We start from the raw sequence: 22510 nt of genomic DNA on the forward strand, positions 1-22510 counted from the left end.
CTGCTGTCACGCAGCGCGCGCGGCGCGCATTTTATTCCCTTCTATTCGATTCCGACCTACGGTGCGAAATACGGATGCAGACGCGGTGTTTTGTGAGAAAGAAAAGACGCAGTGACGCACGGAGACGCACACACCAGCTGGGCTCGTTTCCGTGTGTTGTTGCGTCTTTCCATTTCTGTCGCGTCAGTGCGCATGCGCAGGACTGGAGGCGCGTCTGTCGCGTCATTCTCACATAATGAGGTTCTATTATTCCAGCACAGGTGAACCTTTACTGACAGCCAGAGAGGGGTTCTGTGACCGGAAATGATTCAGTCTTCTTCCAAAACACAAGAGGATGATGCGCAAAACAAGCTTCATGCAGAGAAAAAGTATTTCTCAGCTTTTATTTACATTTGAATAAAGTATCATGTCCTAAATTTTTCCGCCCTTTGAAAACTGTCACAAACTATGCGAAAATATAAAGTTCCAAAACATTTCAAATAGTCCAAGCTGTTGTAAAACATCTTAATTACCAATATATTCATACTTTCCTGTATAGTCAAGGTTCATTCAGTAAAGATGAAATCCCCAAACAAAGAATATAAAACATGATAGGGAGTAAAAACAATAAAGATGCAGTTGTCAACATCACAGACATACAAATCCCCCCCCCCCCCTCCTCAAAAAAAATAAAAAAATAAAAAATGGTTTCTCATTCGTCCATATAGTGAATATTGTCATTCAGACGGCATGTCTGCTTCACCTCTGTAGCACTGGAGTGTTTAGACTGGTCCGCTGTGGCAGTCCGGTTTGATAACCTCACTTCCTTTTTCCTGTCAGCAGAAGCAGTAATGCCTGAAAACCATGTCTCACACAGAAGATAATGAAGGGAAAAGCAGGTGAGACGCACTAACACACAGTTGTTGTTCTGTATTATTTAGGGATATCTGCTCCAGGGTGTGTCGATGTTCCTGCTGCTCACTTTGTTTCTATAGTCAGACATATTCCCAACACAGGAGGTGATTAATGAGGATTATTATTATTATTGTTTTTAATCTTTTGAGAGCACAGTCACAATTCAAGCATATGCATGTACTATTAAATACTTGGTGGATTACGGTTCCAGCAGGGCCAGTCTGATGCCAAGGAGGGCAGGAGGTTCAGACTCGTTCTAGTTGAGGGTCTCTTGCAGCTCAGCTTCACCCTGAGTGATAAAATCCTGCCGTCATAACCCGTCATGTCAAATAAATGGCTTATTGCTAAAACTGCACTCGTGTTTTTCAAGTTGTTTAAGGTTTGTGAAAAGACATTTAGCTGATGCTGATTTTCTTGCACAAAAAAAAGAAAAGGTTAAAAAGTCATCGTCATACCATTAGAATCATTTTGATGTCTGGATCCTGTCAGGACCCGGAGCTCGTCGAGCCGCCGCTCATGAATTCTTTTTTGTGTCTTCCTGACTCTCAGAGGCCACGGCTCTGATTTGTACCTGAGCGTCCCTCCGGCATGCCTGCCCATCGTGTACCACCCCGACTACAACATCACCTTCATGGGCATGGAGAAGCTCCACCCGTTCGACGCCGGGAAGTGGGGGAAAGTCATCCACTTCCTGAGAGGTGAGCGGAGCGTGGGGGGAGCAGGGGGAGGGGGTGGAGCAGGAGAGCTCTGGTAATTAGAGGAAAACATCCTCCTGGGGAGGAGTGCAGGTGCAGCAGAGGACCCAGAGCTGGTTTCCAAGGCCAAGAGGAGAGAGAGAGGAACAGAAGGCAGAGCGGCGCCGGCTAACTGGCAGCGCTTCACACGGCGCCGCTGTCAGGGCGCTGCGCCGGCGGTCGCCTCGCCGCTAATGAATTCCCAAAACTTCCACAAGTTGAGAGTGCAAAAAATAAAGAACAGAGCCCGTGCTGACAGAGACAAACTCGGGGCTTTCTAAATTTACCCCGGCGGTAATTGGAGGAAAAGTGGGCGATGTGGCAGATTTAGCAAACATCGTGTGAAAGAGCGGGCGCCGGTAACAGATGCTAATGAGGCCCGGAGCCCGGCGCTGGCTCGGAACGAGCAGCTCCCACAGTCAAAGAGGAAGCAGGCAGAGGTCCAGTACCCAGAATGCAGTGGGACTGGTGGACGGCCTCCGCCTTCCTGATCTGCTGGAGCTGCACAGAGCTCCCGGTGAAGATCTCCTCAGGGAGGTTCCTGTGGCGGTTGATGCTGTAAGCTAACGTAAGCTAACGGACCTGCTGAACTGTGTTCCAGAGGAGCAGCTGGTCACCGACGGGAACATCGTGGAGGCCCGGGAGGCGACGGAGGACGACCTGCTGGTGGTTCACACCAAACGCTACCTCAGCAGACTGAAGGTAGCGCCGCTCTGGGCTTTTGGGGGTTTCCTGTACAGATACTTGCATTTCTTTGTACCAAAGCAAGAAGAAACCATTGGAACTGTAGGGTTTTTTAGCTCTCTTTTTACTGGTTGATACCAGACTGGCTTGATGCGAGTCCACCGTCTGTGTCCAGACCTCTGACTCTCTTTCTGCTCACATGGAGGTTTTCCAGCATTCACAAAGCAGACAAAAGGCCAAAACCTGTAGGAACGGCTCCATTTTATTTGTTTTTCATCTCAGCAGGATTTGTTTTCTGATATTGGTGAGATGAGGAAATGGTTCTGGTCCAGATTCTTCTGGTCCTGGAAGCTTTACAGTTAAAATTCCAAAAGAATTTCAGGGGTTTCCACATTTTCATGCAGTTTTCAGTATTTCATCATAAACCACGAAGCCTCTGGCCGGTGTGTGTCGGCGTCCTGCAGACGCCTCGCATCGCGTCTCACTCCATCTGTTCACCATGTAAAGAAACGCTCTCCGCTGCAGACAAATGAAAAACGCTTCCTTCGGTTCTTTCCACCAGAAATGGTTCCAGCAGCTGAAACCTGACCTGGTTTGAGGGCTCAGACTCACTTCAGGCCATTAAGGAGCTTTTTTAACAGCTGTTTATGTTCATATGAACACAGAAACACATGTGCTGCTGTTTTTCGATCTTTTTTCACCTTCAGTTCTTAGAATAACATTAGCAGCATCAGCGCTTCCTGCAAAGCGTTCTCCATCCTGGAGGGAAAATTATCCTCCAGCTATTGTGTTAATGATCCTGCTCGGGCATCAGTCCGGGGTGAAATCAGTCCTGTCCGGCGTGTCGGTGTCGCCCTGCCCAGTCCTCCGTCAGGCGGCGGTCAGCATTAGTCTGCGTTGTGTCCTGTGTTCCTGTGGGAGCGGGTCTCGGGGTCTAATGGGGTCTATTAGGTTCTAACGGGGTGTGTCTTCCTGGCAGTGGTCTCTGGTGGTGGCGACGATCACAGAAATCCCCCCGCTCATGTTCCTGCCGAACTTCCTGGTGCAGCGGAAGGTTCTGCGGCCGCTGCGGACCCAGACGGGCGGAACCATCATGGTGGGTGTCGCTCCTCTCTGGTCCCTCCGGTGGTCTGAGAGACGCTGTGTCCCTGACTGCTGCAGGTCACACAGAGTCGTCGTAACATGACAGCAGCACAAATATCAGCAGGAGCTGCTTTCAGCCCCGATTATCCAAACTTTAACACTTTATATGAAATTCAGCATTGTCTGATTCTGGACCAAGAAAACTAAGATTATAAAGTATTAGCGCCAACAGACACCCAAAGCACAGCTAAAGTTTTTTGTCCTCATTGGAAAGTGTTGTTGAAACGAGTCCTGGATGTGATGGTGAGGAGTGAGTGACTGAGTGAGGACCAGTAGAGTCCAGGTCTAGGTAGAACCAGGCTGCAGGTCCGGACCAGCTAAGAGCTGCGTTCTGCTCCCTGACTAGAGAGAACATTAGCTTTGGACGAGGCGCAGGAGAAATCTTCCTAAATGTCCACACACACACACACACACACACACACACACACACACACACACACACACACACACACACAGTCACAGAAGAGTCAAAGGCAGAGCATCGTATCTTTTACTGTTTCTTTGACTGTTTTTCAGGCTGATTTTTATCTGTAGTCATTTTTCTCAGGATGCCCTTGCTTGGTTTGTTTTTCTCTCACAGCAGCGGTTTTTCAATATCAACCGCCGTTTTGATGTGTGTTTGAAGAATGTCTGTCTGGGATGAATAGAGTGAGTTCTATTCTGTTCTACTGTGGATAAGCAGAGCTCAGTATTCATAACCAGAGAACATTTTAAGTATCTGGCTGCCTGAGACCCATCCATACCGATTTAATTCCCTACATCTGGACTGCTGTGATGGCTCACATTGCTTTCTATTAGGTGTTAGAAGTCTTACGAGTCTTAAATGTGACTTAGTGACCCCTGCGTTTATTACAGGGCTGCTTTTCTCCCTTTTACAGCTGCGGATTGATGTGTTTCCTTTGTGCAGACGGCTTTGTTGCCAGTGGAGCTCAGAGAGCGAGGGCGAGCGAGGCTGAGCTGGTCCTGCAGGAATAATTGGGCTCTCAGTATTTCTGAATGTGCGCTCATCAGTATCATGCAGCACCGAGCGTGCAGGATGTACATTCATGTGATTACAAAGGATATCAGGTAAACATCTTCCAGCTCAGAGAGAAGCATTGTGGGAAGGGAGGCTGGTGGAGATGAAGGTCGTCGGCGGCGGCGGCGGCTCCTCTTGTCTGTACAGAGCCTCTTTGTTTCCCCCGGCAGAGCGGCGGCGCAGTGTGTGCACACATGCTAATGCGTGTTATTACTCCGCCGTCAGAGGCTCGTACCGACGCCGACACGTGGTCTCCGCCACACGGCGAGCTGCAGGGAACCATGTGGGCCCCGGCTCCACCTGCCTTCGAAAGGAGCCTCCGCCGCCGCCGCCGCCGTGCTGGCCCAGCAGTGCTGGAGAACAGCCTGGTGCTCTGGAGCTGGACTGAGGACATTCTCCACCACGTCACTCCGTCCTTCAGCGAGTCCTTTCCGGGCTGCAGCCCATTTTATGGTCACATTTGAACGCGTTCGAACAGGATCGATGTGAGGCTTTCAAGGGTTTTATTTAAGTTTTGCGTCTCTTGTAGGTTAGACGGATCCGGATCGGAGGAGCTGCAAGTATAGACATATGACCATAGATATGGCTACTAGCATTAGCCCCTATCGTAACAAACGGCTGCACTTCCACCGGATGCGTCTTGTTTGTTTCACTCCACAGCTGCAACAGAGCCACAGCTGATCCGGCAGTGGCATGGATGGGTCTCAGGCAGCGACATCTACATATCTATGGCCATATAGCTATGCTTGCAGCTCCTGCTGGGTAATTTTCCGTAACACAACCAGTGTGAAACGGCCCAAAGTAAACCACACTGCAATTCAGATTTCTATCATTGGCTTTACAGGCAACTCCCACGACTCAAGTCACTTTACATTTACTCAAGTTCTTTTCTCAGTTTTTTTGTTTAATGGTCTTTTTTATAAAGATATTTGGAAACAGGAAGTGTGTGTTCATTAACGTGCGTTACAAGCAGCGCTGGCAGAGCTGACTGAGGGTGTCGGCCGACCGGCCTGAAGCCTGGATTCATGGGAACGTTGCCTTCTGCAGACGAGCTCCAAATGTTTAGGGCAGTGTTTTTCTTGGCTTTCAAACCAAATCCGCCGCCAAACTTTTCGGTTTATGCAGGAAACCGCTGTGCCGACAAAGGGAAGGTGCAGGTGGAGGCTTCTGGCGGCGCTCGGCCCCGTCCTGTCATCTCTCACCATTACATCGCGTCTCTTCAAGCCTTGGTTTGATCGGCACACACACCTTCGACCTGCCGCTCTCTGGGTCCGGTTGATTCGTTTCAGGACTCCGACGGACGCCGCGCTCTCCAGATCTCAGGAGGACAGGGAGCCGCAGGGGAAAAGGTCAAACCAGCAGCGGAAGAGGCAAACGAGGGAGTGCTGCGACATTAGAATGGGTGATTAGATTTCCCTCCAGGCCGGCGGCCGGAGCGCCGCAGAGCCGCAGCGCCTGTAAAGTCTGTTGTTCTCTAGATGTGAAATTACAAACGCTGCGCCTCGGACGGCCGGACGTCAGACTCACAGATGGAAAACCGTCGGTTGGTTATCGGAGCGCGGTGCCCTTTGCAGAAACGCAGCGTTTAAATGAATTTCCCCGAGTCGCTGCTCTGATTGGTTCTGATTGCTGTTTTCCTCGACATGAATCATTCATGGAGGCTGCAGACGGACTTGATTATTGTTGCTGCACTTTGTGAAAAAGGAAAAAAAAAAGATTGAAGTGCCGTAATGTTCAGAAAATGTCACAATTAGTGTTTTTTCCTGTCGTCCCTCCGCAGGCGGGGAAGCTGGCGGTGGACCGAGGATGGGCCATTAACGTCGGTAAGTCACCGGAATCCGCCCGTCAGCCGCGTGGCGCCGAGCCGTCTTCACCCCGGCGTCTGGCGGCACGGCGGCCGTTCAGACCCGTCTCCCGGCTCTGAGCGGCCGCCGCCTCTCACAGGCAGAGAGCAGGAAACGGAGCGGCGTCGGTGTTTGAAGGTGGAGCAAAGCGCCGCCGCCTCGCAGCGCCGCTCCGCTCTGACGGTCCTGCAAATCATCTCCAATAAAGCAGCCGCGCTTCTGGAGATCAGGTCCAACTTTCAGCCTGGCTCCTCGTCTGTTCTGCCTGTGGAATGAAAACAGTTTCTGCCTTAAAGAACTCGCTTAGCTTAATTATTTCCTCTGTCGACGTAAACTGGTCAAATGTCAGCTGTGAGAAGTGAAGCAGGTTCCTCATTATTTTGTGACTTCAGTGTCTTAATAATGTCTCAGTTTGTTACAGTTTAGCTTTGGTTTTTCTCCTCTGGTATAGAATCTTAGCGTTGAGCTCTGTGTGTGACAAATCGTCTTCATAACAGACTGACATGATGAATTGTTGTATCTGCTGTTAGTTTCCATTCCCAAACCTGTTTAATGAATCTCCAGTTCATAATCTGGAGAAGTTACGCACCAGGAGTGTGTGTTTCCATTTAAATCTCAATTCACACTATTTAAAGCAGTGACAGTTCAGTGGATTGGGCTGCGAAATGGAAATGCAGAGCCGGCTGGAGAGCAGCGCCAGTTCTTCTGGAAGAACTGGCCGCTCCGCCGCCTTCTCTTCCCTTTTCTCCCTCTGAATGAAGGCCGCTGCGGCAGAGACGGGGAAATTGAGGCCAGATTTAGATCCTCCGACTGTACAGAAGTGAGCATGAAAAGGTCTTTTTCTAAATTTAGATGAGATCTTTATTTGCAGTGAACTCCTGGAGAGGACAGCTGCTGTAACTCCAGACTGAAGCCTGGATCTTTGATCCAGTAGTACTAGATCCTCCTCTTCAGAGGGCCTGTGTCTGCAGGAACCTGGCTGAAGCTGTGGGGAGGAGGCGAGGGGAGGTTCAGGGACGAGTGGGCTCCATGCTGGGAGCCTCTCTGCAGCGGATGGGGTGGGAGGTCTTTAGCTTGAAAACAAGGGTCGTCCTTTATTTTTGTGCCAAACGGGGAACAAAGAAAAAAGAAAGAAAGAGCTGCATCAGAGAGTATCTGCTGCTGACTCAGCTGCTCCTCACCTGCTGCTGATGAATCAGGAGAAAACGTTCTTCTGCATCACTAAACATGCTTCTAATAGAGATTTAAGGACAGTGAGGCCCACCGCTCCTCCTCTCCTCTTTCACCATTCTGAGGTCTTTTATTCGAGCTGGTCGTTGCTCTGAATCCCGGCGCAGGAAGCGGTAACTATGGTCGTGGTTCTCCGTGCTCCTGAAGCGTTTTGCTGAGCGCTCCCATCCCGCCGTCAGCACTCCAGGAAACCAGCTGTCGTCTTTATAAGGGGCAATAAATAAAAGCATTTTGAATAACAGAGCTCAGTCGTTCTAACGGCTGCCATGTCTCTTCTCCCAGGAGGAGGCTTCCACCACTGCTCCAGCGAGAAGGGAGGAGGCTTCTGTGCGTACGCAGACATCACGCTGGCCATCAAGGTAGGGCGGCCCGGCTTCAAGCTCCAATCAGCTGGACTCAGCTCAGCGGAGACTGGCTTCATGGAGCCTGAAAAATATATGAACCGTGTGTGTTTTCTCATCATAACTGTTGAATTCATGTGTTTGTCAACTCTGCAGATATAATCCATGAGAGTGTATCACCGCTACGTCACGTTGAATAGTTTTAGCGACTCCTTCTTCCTGAATTATGAACCATGCTTCACTCTCTGGACGTAACGCAGCAGCTGCTTTCCTCCATCAGATAGAAGCACAGAGCTGTTTACCGACGCACAGCTACAGTATCTCGTGCGGCTCTTTGTGGAAAACAGCCAAACGGCCATCGATCGAACAGATTGATCACATATTCAGAGCAGAGCCAAAACAAACAGGCCATTGTTTTGCAGCAGAGATTTCCTTAAAACAGCTGCGAGCTGAACCGAGTGATTGGAAACCCTTCCTCCTGGCATCACGGCGACACAGATCACCGTCTGGAGTTTATTTGTTACTTGATCCAATCGTCTTTAAAAAACAGAAATGACGGATTACTCACAGCAAAACGCTCGACTTTCTGAGGCCATGGGAACAATTATGAGCGCATGACTTGACTTTGTAATGAAACGCATCTGATCTGAAGGTCTGAAGCCATTGTTTGTCACTGTTAGATGCATATTTATTATATTGACAAGCATTGTTGTGAAATGGAATGGATTGAATCGATTTTTTTTTATTTTAGTCACTGGTTTCAATCATGTGGTGAGGAGAAACTGATGACCAGCAGAACGGTTTTAAACAGATCCGTTAAGAAAACAAACTGCTGATGAAGCAAGAAACAGTTATTGAATTCCATATTTCATTTGACTGAACCCGCTGCTCAGTCCATTAAAGGCCTCAGTTTGTGGACGACTCCTGCAGCCGGCTTCACCCTGCAGACGCTGAACCCACCGGACAAATGGCAGAAGCGAGAACGCAGTCAGTTCCACTGAGCAGAGCCACGTGACGCTCCGGATGCGTCCGCCCGTTCGTTAAACGCCGCTCCGTCTCAGAGCGCCGGCCTGTCTCCGGAGGTCGTCGGTGTGAAGACGTCTGCTTGTTGTTGTGGAGAGAAATCAAACCGGCTGTGGTCCGTCTTGCAGTTCCTGTTCCAGAGGGTGGACGGCGTCTCCCGGGCGACCATCATCGATCTGGACGCTCATCAGGTGAGCCGACACCGTTACCTCCGCCTCGGCTCAGGAGCCGACATTGACGACACGATAACCCCCCCCATCACCACGCCGATCAATGAGGCCCCTGCTGGTGGAATTGGTCGTTTCTGTCATATTCAGCCGTGTCTGGAGCCGGGATGGCGTCGGACTCGCTCCAGTCATGTCGGCTCCTGACGGCTTGTTGACAGTTTCGTGTGGGTGTTTGAAATACCCTTTGGGCTTTTTGGTTCATTATTTTAAAGACTCTTATCTGCCGGGGCCGTAAAGTTTGATGCGGTCCCACTTGAGCCACATTATTCAGATTGAGAGCAGCCGTCAGTTCGTTCCTCTCTGCTCGGCTCTCACAGGTAAAATCACTCTAAACAGCTCGCAGATGTGTCGTATATCAGAGCAACAAGCACCGGCTCGCTCCGCTTTCCAGAGATGACTCTGCTATGGAGTCTCTCCTGGAGAAGCAGAGTATCAACATTTCTCACAGCCGTTTTTCAGTTTGTGAGGATCTTTGCAGGAGTTTTTGAAAAATGATCTTTGTTCTTTCGCTGTTCTCACTGGAATCAGAGTTCAAATCAAGATGGAGTCGATCCTTCTGACCTGAACTCTTCAGGACCTCCTGGACCCCCAGGTGATCAGGTGTTCTCTCAGGAACGTTCCGCCTCCCTGTTCTCAGCTGTGTATCGACGTCTCCTGCTTTTATTCCTTTAATTACTGAAAGGATTAAACTTCATGTCTTAACCTTATGAACCAATGAACTTTCTCTAATCACTGTTTATGAGAGCCGAAGTTATTTTAATATCTGAAAAGAAGTAAAGTGAAAGTTGAGTTCTGTGCCGTGTGATTCAGTCAGACTGATCAGAGGTACGGCGGAGAGCGTCTTTAGTTCTACTCTTCTCTTTGGCTGCACTCTTAGTAATTGTCATGTGCACAAATTGCACAGAGGAACTGTGTGTGTGTGTGTGTGTGTGTGTGTGACGTTATGGGGTCTTCTTTCCAGGGACAAACAGTCTCGCCTCTCCAAAACATGTTTATTTACGTATTCAGTGAGGAACTGTTGGAGGTGAGGATTAGTGTGAGTCAATACCTGCATTTTCGTCACACTTCTTTGCAAAATAAAAGGGATAGTTTTCAGATTTCGCCAAACGTACCATTGCGATTTGAGCCGTTTCCATTGAATGGTGTTTATCAGCCGTAAATCTCGTCCTGTGAGACTTAGAAGAAGATGGAGGTGCAAAACATTTGGCGTTTTCCTTGTAAAATTCCATATTTTTCTCTTGTTTGCAACCAAGGACAGCGCCTCTGTTCTTCTTTATGTAAAAAGATTTCTGCATCGCGCCTTCTTTACCGGAGCGGACTGGTCCCGTTCAGGGTTGCCAGATCTGACTCACTCTTTCCAGTCCAAACGCAACGTAGAACCCGCTCAACTCATTACTCAGCTCTGTACTGCATAATAAAAACACCAAACACACACCTGCACCAAATAAATGAAGACAGAAGGCAGCAGGATCATTCTCCTCACAAACAGCTACCAGACGACAGTCAGCACACACTGATTCTCAGCCACCGGATCAATGAAACTGCTAAATAAGTTCTCCAATGCTAAATGAAACATGAGCAACAAAACATCTAAATAATTAATTATTCTTTTATTTTCCAGCCCAGGGGGTTAAAATGAAGCCCAGCTGAGCAGAAACCCCCCAATCTGGCAACCCTGGCCACATAACGTCAGATTGACTGTAAATGTGGCAGAAGTGTTTCCATTACACTTTAGTGGCATACTTCTTTATTGACCCCTGAAAAACCTCCTCATGAGCGAGTTGAGTCTTTAAAAGGGATATTTTGGAGGTTTTTCAAAATGTAGGTGTTTCCATTAACATCTTTCCATTCCAATATTTAGATTTTGCAGATTTCTAGGGGTGACAAACACAGCGAGAGTCGTCCTCATAGTGACTGTACTTTCCTTCATCGCTGGGAAATGGAGCCTGAACATCACGGCCACATGACCAGGCTCTCCTTCCGTCCACAGGGCCGGAGGCCCACTCTGCTGCTTCAGCATGAGGGCCTGTTGACTTTCCTCCCTGGACCGATAATGCAGACATTGTGTTGTTGATCCTTCACTGTGAGCGAGCGAGGACAAAAGGCCGGCTCAGGACTGAAGCTGGAGCGGTTCTGTCAGGACTCGGTGAGGACAGAGCAGCTCTGTGTAGAGAAAGCTGAACCTCACCCTCAAACGGGAGCAGCGGAACGAGGGATGGAAACTGGATCGTTTCCATATTTGTGACTGGATGGAGCAGAAAATGAAATGTGATTCTGTGGAGCTGGATATGCTGGTTGAACATATCAGAGTCTGACAGCAGATCTCAGCTTCAAGCTCATTAGTTAATTGTGGGAAAACAACCAAAAGAAATGAGGAGAAAGTTGGATTTTTTTCCCCCGTTTCCATGGAGACAGAGTCGCAACATTTTCAAAACTTATATTGTGGGAGCTGTTCTCAAGAAGTTGCACCGTTGTCGTGTAAACTGAGCTCCTTCATTTCACTGAAAGCCGGTGTGAACGGATCCTGAGCAGAGCAGCTGCTCACATCTGGTCTCTCGGGCTCTGAAGTCTCTCGCGGCGAGCTGCTCGTGAGGCGGAGGTCGGCGGTCGTGAACCGATCCGACCCCCGCTGCACAAAACCGTGACTCAGCCCCTCTCAGCGGCCGCCGAGGCTTTTCTTGTGTTTTCAGCATAATAATTCCGTCCAGCACCAATTAGCCCCGAGAACTGTGTTAACACTGATGATGTCCAGCGTCTCCCCGGGGGCGCGGCCCCGCTCCAGGAATAGGCCTTTCTTTATTCATTCCCAGCGATGCTTTATTGCCACTGATGCGCTTTTACCTATTGACACGAGAACAGGATCAATACAGACGCCGGCTGAATAATTCATGAGGGAGAACAAAAGAGCAGATCTGCATGAAGGCCCGCTCGCCAGATAATTGGGCGGCAGAAAATGTTGTGGATGTGCAGTAAAATTCTAATTGCAACCCTGAAACATGACACACGGTGCTCTGCGGTCCAGGCTTATTTAGGAATCTGTCCTCGAGCGCCGCTGACTCACTCAGTCCTCAAGCAAACCGCAAAGGAACCAGCATTACATAATATCAACGAGGAGACCAGCGTGAACAGTCAGAATGTGTTCCACATGGCATACTGTGGAGCAACCTTTCACTTTGACTTTATTCAGCTCTAAATACCAAGTTTATTGGCCAAAGTTCACTTCTTGTTCAGAACATCCTTTTATTCCAAGTCTCAGGACGATGAAGACTGTATTTGGTATTTTTCATCATCTAAAGCAGCTTAACATAGGTTGATCTCATTTTTAAGAGAATAACAGCCAGCTGTTGTTTGTTTGTGTTGATTATAGCTCGAAGCGAGCGCCGTTCACCGAGTTTCACTGGGAGTTCACTGGATGTGAGGCCTGGTAGAACAGCTTTATCTTCATATTGTCATTTCCTCAGCTATAAGGGTAAAAGTATGAACTGAGGCCAAAGACTGTGAATTTGCAGCTGCACCTCAGGAACCAATTCACAGAAGATTCTGAACCAGGACTATCCAAGACACTGTCATTTTAAAGGTGCTGTAGGCAGGATTTGGCATCTCCACCATCTTGCTTAGGGTTACCTAAGCAAGACGGCGATTTGACCCATCTATGATGGCGATTTGAAGCCCAGCACAGCCAATTCTGTCCTGTTTTCTCTGACATCATGCCTTTAAGCAAGTTAAGCCCCTCCCACAAGAACGTGCGACGAACGCCCCTCGACCAATCACGGCTAGAGCCTCAGGGGCTCTTCTGATTGGTCAAAGATACCTGGAGCTGTCGAGATTCCTTTTCAGCTCAGAACAGAGACAGATGGAAACGCTGCACCCTCGCGGTAGTGCAGTTATGCTACACTCCTAAAGGATTATCAATGGATACTCTAACATTTAATCCAAAGAAAACACAGAAACATTAGCATTGACTAGCAAAATCCTGCCTACAGCAGCTTTAAGTCAACTTCTAAACATTAATCTTTTTGCAGAACCCGACTCAGAGACTTTCTGCTGTTTCTGTTGGGGTTAGAGGATAGACACTCATAAACGGAGTGGACAGAGACAGAGAGCAAACAGACATAAATACACTTGCTGCAGACTAGATGGAGGCTCAGACCAGGAACGTCCGGTTCCACCTTCATAGATCCAGTATACTCCACTGGAGAAAACCTCATTGTTCTTCCATCCATCCTTCTTCTACACCCGTTTATCCAGGTCAGGGTGCACTGGACCGGTCGTCAGTCCATCTCAGGACAAACTCAAAGAATCATCCTGATCCCTCCATGCTGTTTATGGTCCTTGATGAACCTGACGGACTATCCTCAGCCTGTGACCTGCCCTGGCCTGGAATCAAACCAGTCACGGGCCGATCCATCAGCTTTCTGCTGGATTCTGTACATTTTTGTTGGCTGTTTTCCATCTTTGTGGTGAAAGTGGGGCTATTCATGTGTAAAGCGTCCTCATTAGCCGTTTCTTTATTGAACCACTGCATGCGCTCGTCCAGAGAGGCATTACGGCGGAGTGGAATAAACATTGGTAATAAATTAGCATAAACACTGCGCCCGAGCGTGACTTTGAAGTCGAGGTGTTGATCATCACTCATCATCTGAAGCAAAAACCCGGGAAAACAAACAAACAGACGTTTCCTGATCCTTCACGTCTGCTGCTTTGATTGCATAATGTTAAACGGTAATAGATGGTTGTGATGTTGAACACAGATGTTTGAACCCGGTGCAGGAAGATCCGGGCCGACAGTAACGAACGGCCGCGAGGCAGCGGCGGTCCTTTATCGCGCTGTGCGGATGAAGGAGAGGATGGAGCTAATAAGACGGCGGCCAGCAGGAGCCGGGCCGCATACGAGCTGATTTATAGTCTCTGCTTGTTTTGGAGAGCTGCAGGAGGACGGAGCGTTCACCGACATGTTGATTCAGCCATCGTCTGGAGCAGAGTGAGTTCAGTGGGTTATCCTCACCTCACAGCCGGCCGCCGTGCCCTGTGTGTGAACCTCCTGCCCTGCAGCGTGGCTTCATTACGACATGTATGGCTCCTAAACTAGAATTCAATCAGATAAAACAGGCCGGGACCGAACGTATGATCCCTCATACGAGTCGCTTTCATTCCGCTTTATTTTTATTCACCTGATCTCATCGAGTTCAACGACTCTGCCGTAAGCCGAGCATCTGCAGTGAGAACAGCTTTCAGTTTTCCTGGAGCTTGTCGGAGAGGCGGCTCTCGTATTTTGTCCAGCCAGTTTCATCCTTCAAACTGGCAGAATAATGAAGAGCTCACGGTGCGATGCCGTACGGCTGCAAGCCTGCGGACGAGCAGAGATCTCTCACCAAACTGAGCGCCCCTGCCTTCGTTACGGCAGAATCTACGGACGAGCTTCACCTAATGAACCGCCTGGAGAGTGCATAATTTAACCCCCTGCTGATGCCACTGATTAAATCCAGCCCAGAAATGGTGAAAGAGCACACACTAACTGCACTCTTTCATTATTATTTAGTTATTGTTGTGATATATTCTAACATTTCCACAGTCGTAGCAGCTGATACAGCAGCCGTTATATAGAGCTTTGTTTTTGTTTTTCCCTCTCCTGAAGTTATGTGCTGCTGATGGATGATGGGATGCTTGATTACGAATACTAAATAACATTGCTGACTATTAAAAGGAGACGGAGAAAGACTTTTATTGCCCCGCAGCTCGAACTGGATGGAATATACGTATGTGCTTGATGGAACAATTCATTAGTACCGGCGGCGCTCTGAGGTCGATTAGATCGTCTGACAAGTCATGAATGGATTAATGTCCATCCCAGCAGTGTCTGGCCCCACCAACAGTTAATGAATGGAAGCGTTAATGCTCGTCATTTAGCCTGTATGTGTTCGTCCTCTTGTTTTGTTGTTCTGCAGGAAGAAAAACTCCTCTTTACTCTCATTTTGAAACGATTTTCCTGAAGCCCCTAAAGGCTGGCTCGAAGAGAGATTTCTCCTCTGACACAGGGACTGTGGGAGATATGCTGTGTGGAGATTAATGTGCCAGAACCTGAATCATTCTTGGAGTGTTTTGACACCTGGGTTATTAAATATCTACACATCTGTTCCAGCAGACAGAATTGATGAGATGGAAGACTGCAGCAGCAGGATTTCAAAGCTGGCGTCAGTGTTAGAGTTTATCTTAAAATGACTTTCCAAACCCATTGTCTCTGGAACGTGACCGTCCAGCCCCCTGAACCCAGACGCCAACAGTGACGGCAACGTGGTTTGATCACCCTCTGTAGGTAAAATGCTATTAAAACTGAGTTGAATAAAGCTAAATAGCGTGTAGAGATGTGGCCGTTGACGTATATTTCAATTCTCCGGCGCTGCTAAAGCACATAATGAAAGTCGATACCTTTATGGCTTCATAAATCCCGGTTGTTTAATACATTGTTTGACCCGAGGCGGCACTTATCGGACATTCTGAGCCAACAACATGAAGTGGCAGTAAATGTAGCATCTCACTCACAGTTTCTGCCCAATAAATGCTCCTGTGCCTCAAGTCACAGGCGGAGCAGCGTGTTTCCATCACCGAGTGACGATAACGGAGTTAGCTTTGAAGCTAGCTTCAGACTCTAGAGTCTTGGTAAGGCCCTGGGTTTTTGCTTCTTTGTATTTGTATTCTGCTGAATTAACACCGTCAGAGTCACATCGACTACACATACCTGAGAGGCGTTTCCATGTCGTTATTCCCTCGATACTGCTGAAATCTTCACATGTAGAGTCCTGTCCATTTGTGCTTCACCGCACCTCAGTGAAACCCATCAATAGATCCTCCAGTCGCCCCGTTTGGCCTTTACGTCTTCCTCTTCATTCAGTAATACTGAACCTGGCGTGGAGCCTGACCTCCCCTCCGACAGCCAGCAGACAGCTTGGTTAACAAATGGAGTGAAAGAAATGAGACACGGCGGAACAGCCCTGACCTCTTCATAAGTGTTGTTAACATTTAATGGCTTCAGACAACAGCTGGTTATTCCTCTTCTGGAGCTGGCGGTCAGCGCTGCCAGTCCCAGGTCTACAGATCCAAGGGGGTTGACTGGTCTGAAGGTTCTGACTGGTTTGAGGAGTCCCAGGGGTCCGAGAGGCGCCTGCCTGGACTCCGGCAGTCCAGTGGTGTCCTGGACCGTCAGAGTGTCTTCAGAGCTGAAAGGCTTCAACAGTGTTTGAAGAAACATCCAGGATTTTCATGTAAATTTGTAAAAACAGGTTGTGACTCTGCTCTTTCAGGGAAACGGACACGAGCGCGACTTCCTGGACGACCAGCGAGTGTTCATCATGGACATGTACAACCGCTACATCTATCCCGGGGACGGCTACGCCAAGAGTGAGTGGCTCTGGAATCGGTTCTCTGGTTGAAAAAACACACTCGTCACGTTTCCTGGTTTCACCAGAACGGGCTGTCCGGTGCTCGGAGCGGTTTGGTTTGCCTTTCCGACACCCCGCTGCAGCACTCCCACCGCCCAGATGTCACTTAGTGCCATTTTATTTACACTGACTCCCAGCAGTGTTCTACCCGCTCTGTTATCGCCCAGCAGGAAGTCCACCGTACGGCCACCCCCACGCCCCCCGCGCCACTGCTTTCACCACGCTTTCACCAATAGATGTGTGAACGTGGTGCTGCTGGCCTGACAGGGACCGCATCCCGCCAAACCCAGTGTCTCAGTCCCACGTTACAAACCCTGTCCACGCTCCACTTATCTGCCTCACTGCAATTAATTCAATTCAAAGCATCTTCTCTCCATTAGGAAGTCTCATAAATGTGTATTCTGGTGTGTTAAAGATAGCAGTCAGCTTCATATTTTTCCTCCAAGACGAATTTATTTTCCTGGTACCTTCAAAGGGCAAACCCCCCAACTTTTTTAAATTGTTCTTGAAAACCCACCGAGAAGTTCGTTCTCCGTTGGACATGCTCCTGCGCCGTACATTCTTGCTTTTACAGCTTAATTCTGTTGAACCTTGAAACATGAAGGTCTCCTAATTAACCTTTTTCATCATTTGCATTAATTATTACAAACGTACACAGTCATTAATGAAAGCGCCGCCGCAGAATGTGAGCATTACTGTCCAGGTAGAGAAAGATAATTGCCTCACCGAACGCTGGGAGAGAATTCAAATTCATCAGACGCTGTGTGAGGATTCGGCCGTTGATGGATGCCAGTGGAGTTAGGCCGTGTGATTTCACTGTGTGTGGTATCTTGTTGATGTAGGAGCCATAAAGAGGAAGGTGGAGCTGGACTGGGGCACCGAAGACGCCGAGTACCTTCAGAAGGTGGAGCTTCACTGCGAGGGAGCGCTCAACGAGGTCCGGCCCGATATCATCGTTTACAACGCAGGGACCGACATTCTGGAAGGAGACCCGCTGGGGGGGCTCTCCATCACCCCACAGGTACTGGGAAAAGGGAAAACTTTCATTTCTAACCAGAGGACCAGCTTTGTCTGCAGTTTGGAGATTTTCCCAGCGTTGAGCGTTTTCTCCTCTCAGATGTTTTCTGCAGTACTTTTCTCTCAGCTGTTTGAGCTGTAGGTACAGGATGTGAGGTTAATGCTGGAACTCACCACCATGTGTGTGATTTGCATTTCCATATGGGAAACGGCAAGCCTCGAAGCTGGAGGTGACGTAGAGGCTGGGTGGAGGTGGCTCGCCGCCGTGCATCGCCTTTGCATACTGTTTGCCTCTAAATTAGACTCTCTGGCATTTAGCTAGAACTCTAACCTGTACTGAGAATCAACCAGTAGCTAAAGGTTAGTACTTGTACTGGTACTGTCCTGGTGTGGGAACATCTCGAGCTAAAATGCTTTTAAAGTCATCTTAAAGGCTTGCAGGCTGAGCTTTCCTCAGAGACCATCATCTGCAGTATCTAACATTAAAAGCATGACTGTTTTTCCACCTGTCAAAAGTTTGACTTCAGCTACTTGAAATTCTCCACATTACATCTGAACTTTCCTGCAAACACTTCATTAACATGAGAAACGACGCCAGCACAAAGAATTCCATAACTGCGGGTCAAGGTCGCGAGGAAACGCAGACAGAAATGTAGTTAATTCCACTAATCACCACAATTAAAAATGGTGTCAGGCCGCTTTGTTTAAACATTTAACTGGTGGCTGTGTTTCCCTGTCAGGCTGCGGCGGCGTGCCGGTGCTGGGTGAGCGTAGGAGGCCTTCTCTTGTTTATTTATTTATTTCCTTTTATAGTCCTGGCAGACAGAAATTAATCAGACAATTAAAAACAAGAGCTTTTGATAAATAAACAAGTTGTTTGTTTGTTTTTGTTTTTTTTTTGTCTTCGTGACTGAACAGTAAGTCTTAAAACCTTCCACCAAGTGGAGCTCGCCTTGGTGGTGATCAGATCCAAGTCATATCAACCCGGCCATCTGTTGTTAATGTTTACAGTGTGTTCTTCTCTTCATGCATGTGCAGTTTTATTGCACAAACAACCAACAGCACCCACTGCTGGCCCAACCTGAAAATTACATCTTTTGAAAACATTGTCATCCATTTTCCAGACCAGGTGTGTCTCTTCAGTCGATTTAGCTCTTCATAGACCAAGTAGTAGAGACAGAATCCCTCAGCTAATATCAACAAGCCCCGCCGCTTCGTTGACGATCCTGTGTGTGTTACCCACAGGGAAATGTCTTAGCTCTCCTCATTTGACCCATCTGGAAGGCAGCTCATCACCCAGAGGGCTCACCTGTCCTCTGAGGGATTCGAACCAGCAAACCTCACGTCCCAAACCCCCGTCCATTTCGAGACTGTTTGGTGTGTAACAGATTGAAGTCGGCTGAAAAGTTTGATCCCATATAGTTTAGTGGAAGCTTGAGGCGTCGCTCCAGAGCTGCTTTCCTGTCAAGAAGCGTAAAAACATCACGATGAGCCGGCTCAGTTCACAGCGCTGAGGAGTGAGGGAATTTCAAATGCTGCGAGAGCCAGTCCAGATGAGCCAAATGTGGATTTATTGCTGCCCGTGTGCAGACATCTCCTGCCAGCGATCCCTGAAATTCCAGGAAATTATCGGAGCGGAGAAGGTGAATCTGCACGTCGTGTCTGCTGGGGGTGTGTGTGTGTGTGTGCTGTCAAGATAATTTATGATGCTTTGCTGCTAAATGGCCTGAAAAGAAGAAAATACAGCGCAGCTTTGGTAATTGTTTGAAGTTGTAGTGAAACATGTGTTTCTGTCACGCCTGATAACGCTTGAAATCAATCCTGATGTTACGTCAGGGTCCTGGTTCACACGGGGCTGCTGGAGCTCTGGACTGGCTCTAAAGTGGTTTATGTAGATTTGGACTGGCTGGTTTTGTGAAGAGGAATCTAGGTTTAAGGTGGTTTATTGTTTTTTTTAGGCTCGGTTTCAAGTGGTTTTCTGTAGTTTTGAGCTGGGTTTAAGCTAGTTTTGTGTTTCTTAGACTGATGTTAACCTGACTTTCTTTTGAGACCAAGTTTAGGTTGGCTGTTCTTAACTTTTCTGATGTTAGACTGGGTTTCTGTTGATCAGATGAAGTTTAATTTGATTTTCCTTTTTTTTTTTTAGGTGGGAATAAAATGTTGTGGACCAGGTTTACATGAATTCAAAGTTCGGTTGTACTGAGTTCAGACTGAGGTTTAGGGTTATCCTTCACTTATTTTGTTACCTTTATCTTAAAACTTTCACCTGATTTATTGTCTTTTTTTATGCTGTTTTTAATCGTTTCATTTGAATGTTTCATTATCCTGAACACTGAAGGTTAACATTTTTTGTGTTAATGTATTTCTCTGTGTCTGAATGGTGCTCTGTCAATACATTTCCCTCGCTCTCTGCAGTTTGTGCTGCATTCACAATGATTTCTGGTAAAAGCTTTTGACTCAGTCCCTGACAGTGGCTGGATTTGTGCTCGGCTGCAAGCTGTCCGTGGAAAGAGATAGAGAGAACATAGAAAGAGCTGCCGGCCGCTTGACGTCAGTATCTGCAGGTGACAGTAGACTGAGAGCCGCCGTCTGCTCCTGTCCTCCAGGGCATCGTGAAGCGGGACGAGCTGGTGTTCCGGGCGGCCCGGCGGCGGGGCGTCCCCATCCTCATGGTGACGTCCGGGGGTTACCAGAAGAGGACGGCCCGGATCATCGCCGACTCCATCCTCAACTTGCAGAGGCAGGGCCTGATCGGCGCCGAGGCCGCAGACGGCGAAGGGAGCTCATCGCTGGCCACCCACATGGCGTGCAGCGCCGGGTCGGCCGGGTCCAAACACAGCGCCGTTTGACCAGATCTACACCTGACCGGTGTGGAAATGAGAGGCTCTGGAGGGACTTCATGTTACACAGTGTGTGTGACAAGCCATACACGAGGGAAAATTCCCTTTCTAATGGTTTTCTAACAGTAATCAGTGTCTGGACAGCCTGGATGAGGAGCCAGAAGTGAAGAAAGGCTCTCATCTCCCACATTCACTCCACTTCCTGCTCAAACAGGAGATTTTACCTTCATGATATCCTGCTGGGAAATAACCCCTCCCTCTGGAAATAACCCCTCCCTCTAGAAAAAACCCCTCCCTCTGGAAATAGCCCCTCCCTCTAGAAATAGCCCCTCCCTCTGGAAATAACCCCTCCCTCTGGAAATAACCCCTCCCTATGGAAATAACCCCTCCCTCTGGAGGAGGAGCTCTGCTTTAGTGACTACTGAATAAATTCAGTAGAAGAAGAAAAACCCTGAGAGCTAGCAGGAGCTAGCGTTAGCTAGCAGGAGCTAGCGTTAGCTACTTGTAACAACATGAGCTCAGACTCAGTGAGACACTCAGAAGCTTCTTCAGGAGCTTCTCCTTCTGGGCCTCGTTCTGCTTCATCTGGTGGAACCACAGCGTTTCTCCAGTCCACCGGAAACAGTGCAGGGAACGGGAAAGCCTCGGCTTCTCCAGGGTTGCCAGGTCTGACTCACCGTTTCCAGCCCCAACACAACGTCAAACAGGGTCAAATGTGAGCCTCTGCAGAACTATTAACTGAGTAATAGAGATCAGCCATAAACACACACTGCACTAAATAAAGAAAATAACACTAACGGGATCCAGAAACCTGCTGGACCTGGCAACACTGACCTCCTCCCGCAGTGGAGGTGGACGGCCTGTTCTCAGTAGAACTCACTGGAGGGACTTGTGGACCGGCTGATTTGGGGGAAAACACTTTGAATCCAGTGTTGTTGGCAGATGACAGATCTGAGGAGCTGTTGGAAACTGGATGATATGGGACCTTTAAAGTGGAGTTTGCACTTTAAAATGCCATTTAAAATAAGAATTAAGAGCTTTTGGTGATTTCGTAACGTTTGTACGAACAAGTTACATGAAGGGATTGATCACTGGAGATGAAACGCTTGTGATCTCGAGGCTGCAGAGGATTTATAAAGAATCTGAAAGTGAGGTTTAGATTTTAATCAGCTGCAGGGTAATGGGTTTTCTGCTTAATGTATGTTTGCAGAGGGACTCTCATCTCAGGAAATAATATCGTTTGTGAAACATATGATGTATTAAGCTCTATTCTTGTGCATTCATCGGGAGTCAATTAATTATCTTCAGTTTGTGAAGGTGAACATGAAGGAAAAGATAATTATACATGAAACTTTATCTAATGCTGATGTTTAACCTTCTCACATAATGTCTCTCATTTCTCAGTGTTTGGTTTTATAAATTACTCAGTCTATTGGTAATAAGATGAATGATTGGATGGATTTTTTCTGTATTTAATGTGTTCTGTGCTTCAGGCCCACTCATATGTCTAAATAACAGATCTGAAGAATTTAAAGGTCTGGTATTGTGCCAAATAACCTGGAGTCGGTATGTGCAGACACACAGAAAGACACACAGCCTGCTGTCAGTAGAACTCACTACAGGGACTTTTAGACCGGCTGAAATTCAGGACCGGGGCTGATTTGGGGAAATCAGGGACTTCTGTGAAGAAAGTGTATAATGCAGGACCTTTAAGCTCATTTGTTCATCATATCTTCATACCAGGAGTTGGCTTCGTTGAACATTTTGTGGTAGATACTTTAAGTTTCAGGGAGGGTTTAGCTTTGTTGCTTTTTTTTTTTAACCTTTAAACGTTCCTTCCTGAATCTTGCGGAGTCTTCAGCCAATGAATATATGTATAAAACCATTTTCCAAATGAATTCTGTCTTTTTAAAGCCATGAGTTGGAGGGTTCTGGTGAGGATTGACCCTCAGAAAGCCATATCTCCATTACTTTGGTTGGCAGGTAGCATCTTAGCTCCAGATCCTAAAGTTTTTTTTAGTTCAGTGGATGAGATGTGTGAAGAAACTGACCACTGAGGGTGTAGCAGCTAAACCTCTT

At 47.9% G+C, this 22510-nt stretch overlaps 1 protein-coding gene across 2 annotated transcripts in view; it reads left to right on the forward strand.

Moving 5' to 3' along the window:
• The window catches only part of hdac11 (histone deacetylase 11), a 22138-nt gene extending 268 nt beyond the window's left edge, over nucleotides 1-21870 (forward strand). Inside the window, exons 2-11 of one of the 2 annotated variants that reach the window (XM_030092462.1) lie at nucleotides 820-878; nucleotides 1444-1592; nucleotides 2230-2330; nucleotides 3292-3408; nucleotides 6254-6296; nucleotides 7830-7906; nucleotides 9040-9102; nucleotides 16437-16533; nucleotides 17417-17595; nucleotides 20198-21870. In XM_030092462.1, the coding sequence (XP_029948322.1) occupies nucleotides 844-878; nucleotides 1444-1592; nucleotides 2230-2330; nucleotides 3292-3408; nucleotides 6254-6296; nucleotides 7830-7906; nucleotides 9040-9102; nucleotides 16437-16533; nucleotides 17417-17595; nucleotides 20198-20440 (1104 nt within the window). In that variant the 5' untranslated portion in view covers nucleotides 820-843 and the 3' untranslated portion in view covers nucleotides 20441-21870. The remainder of the gene's footprint in view (nucleotides 1-819; nucleotides 879-1443; nucleotides 1593-2229; nucleotides 2331-3291; nucleotides 3409-6253; nucleotides 6297-7829; nucleotides 7907-9039; nucleotides 9103-16436; nucleotides 16534-17416; nucleotides 17596-20197) is intronic. The other variant, XM_030092463.1, reaches the window with a different exon arrangement.
• The last annotated feature ends 640 nt before the right edge of the window (nucleotides 21871-22510 follow it).

The sequence above is a fragment of the Salarias fasciatus genome, chromosome 5, assembly GCF_902148845.1.
Source record: "Salarias fasciatus chromosome 5, fSalaFa1.1, whole genome shotgun sequence".
NCBI lineage: Eukaryota > Metazoa > Chordata > Actinopteri > Blenniiformes > Blenniidae > Salarias > Salarias fasciatus.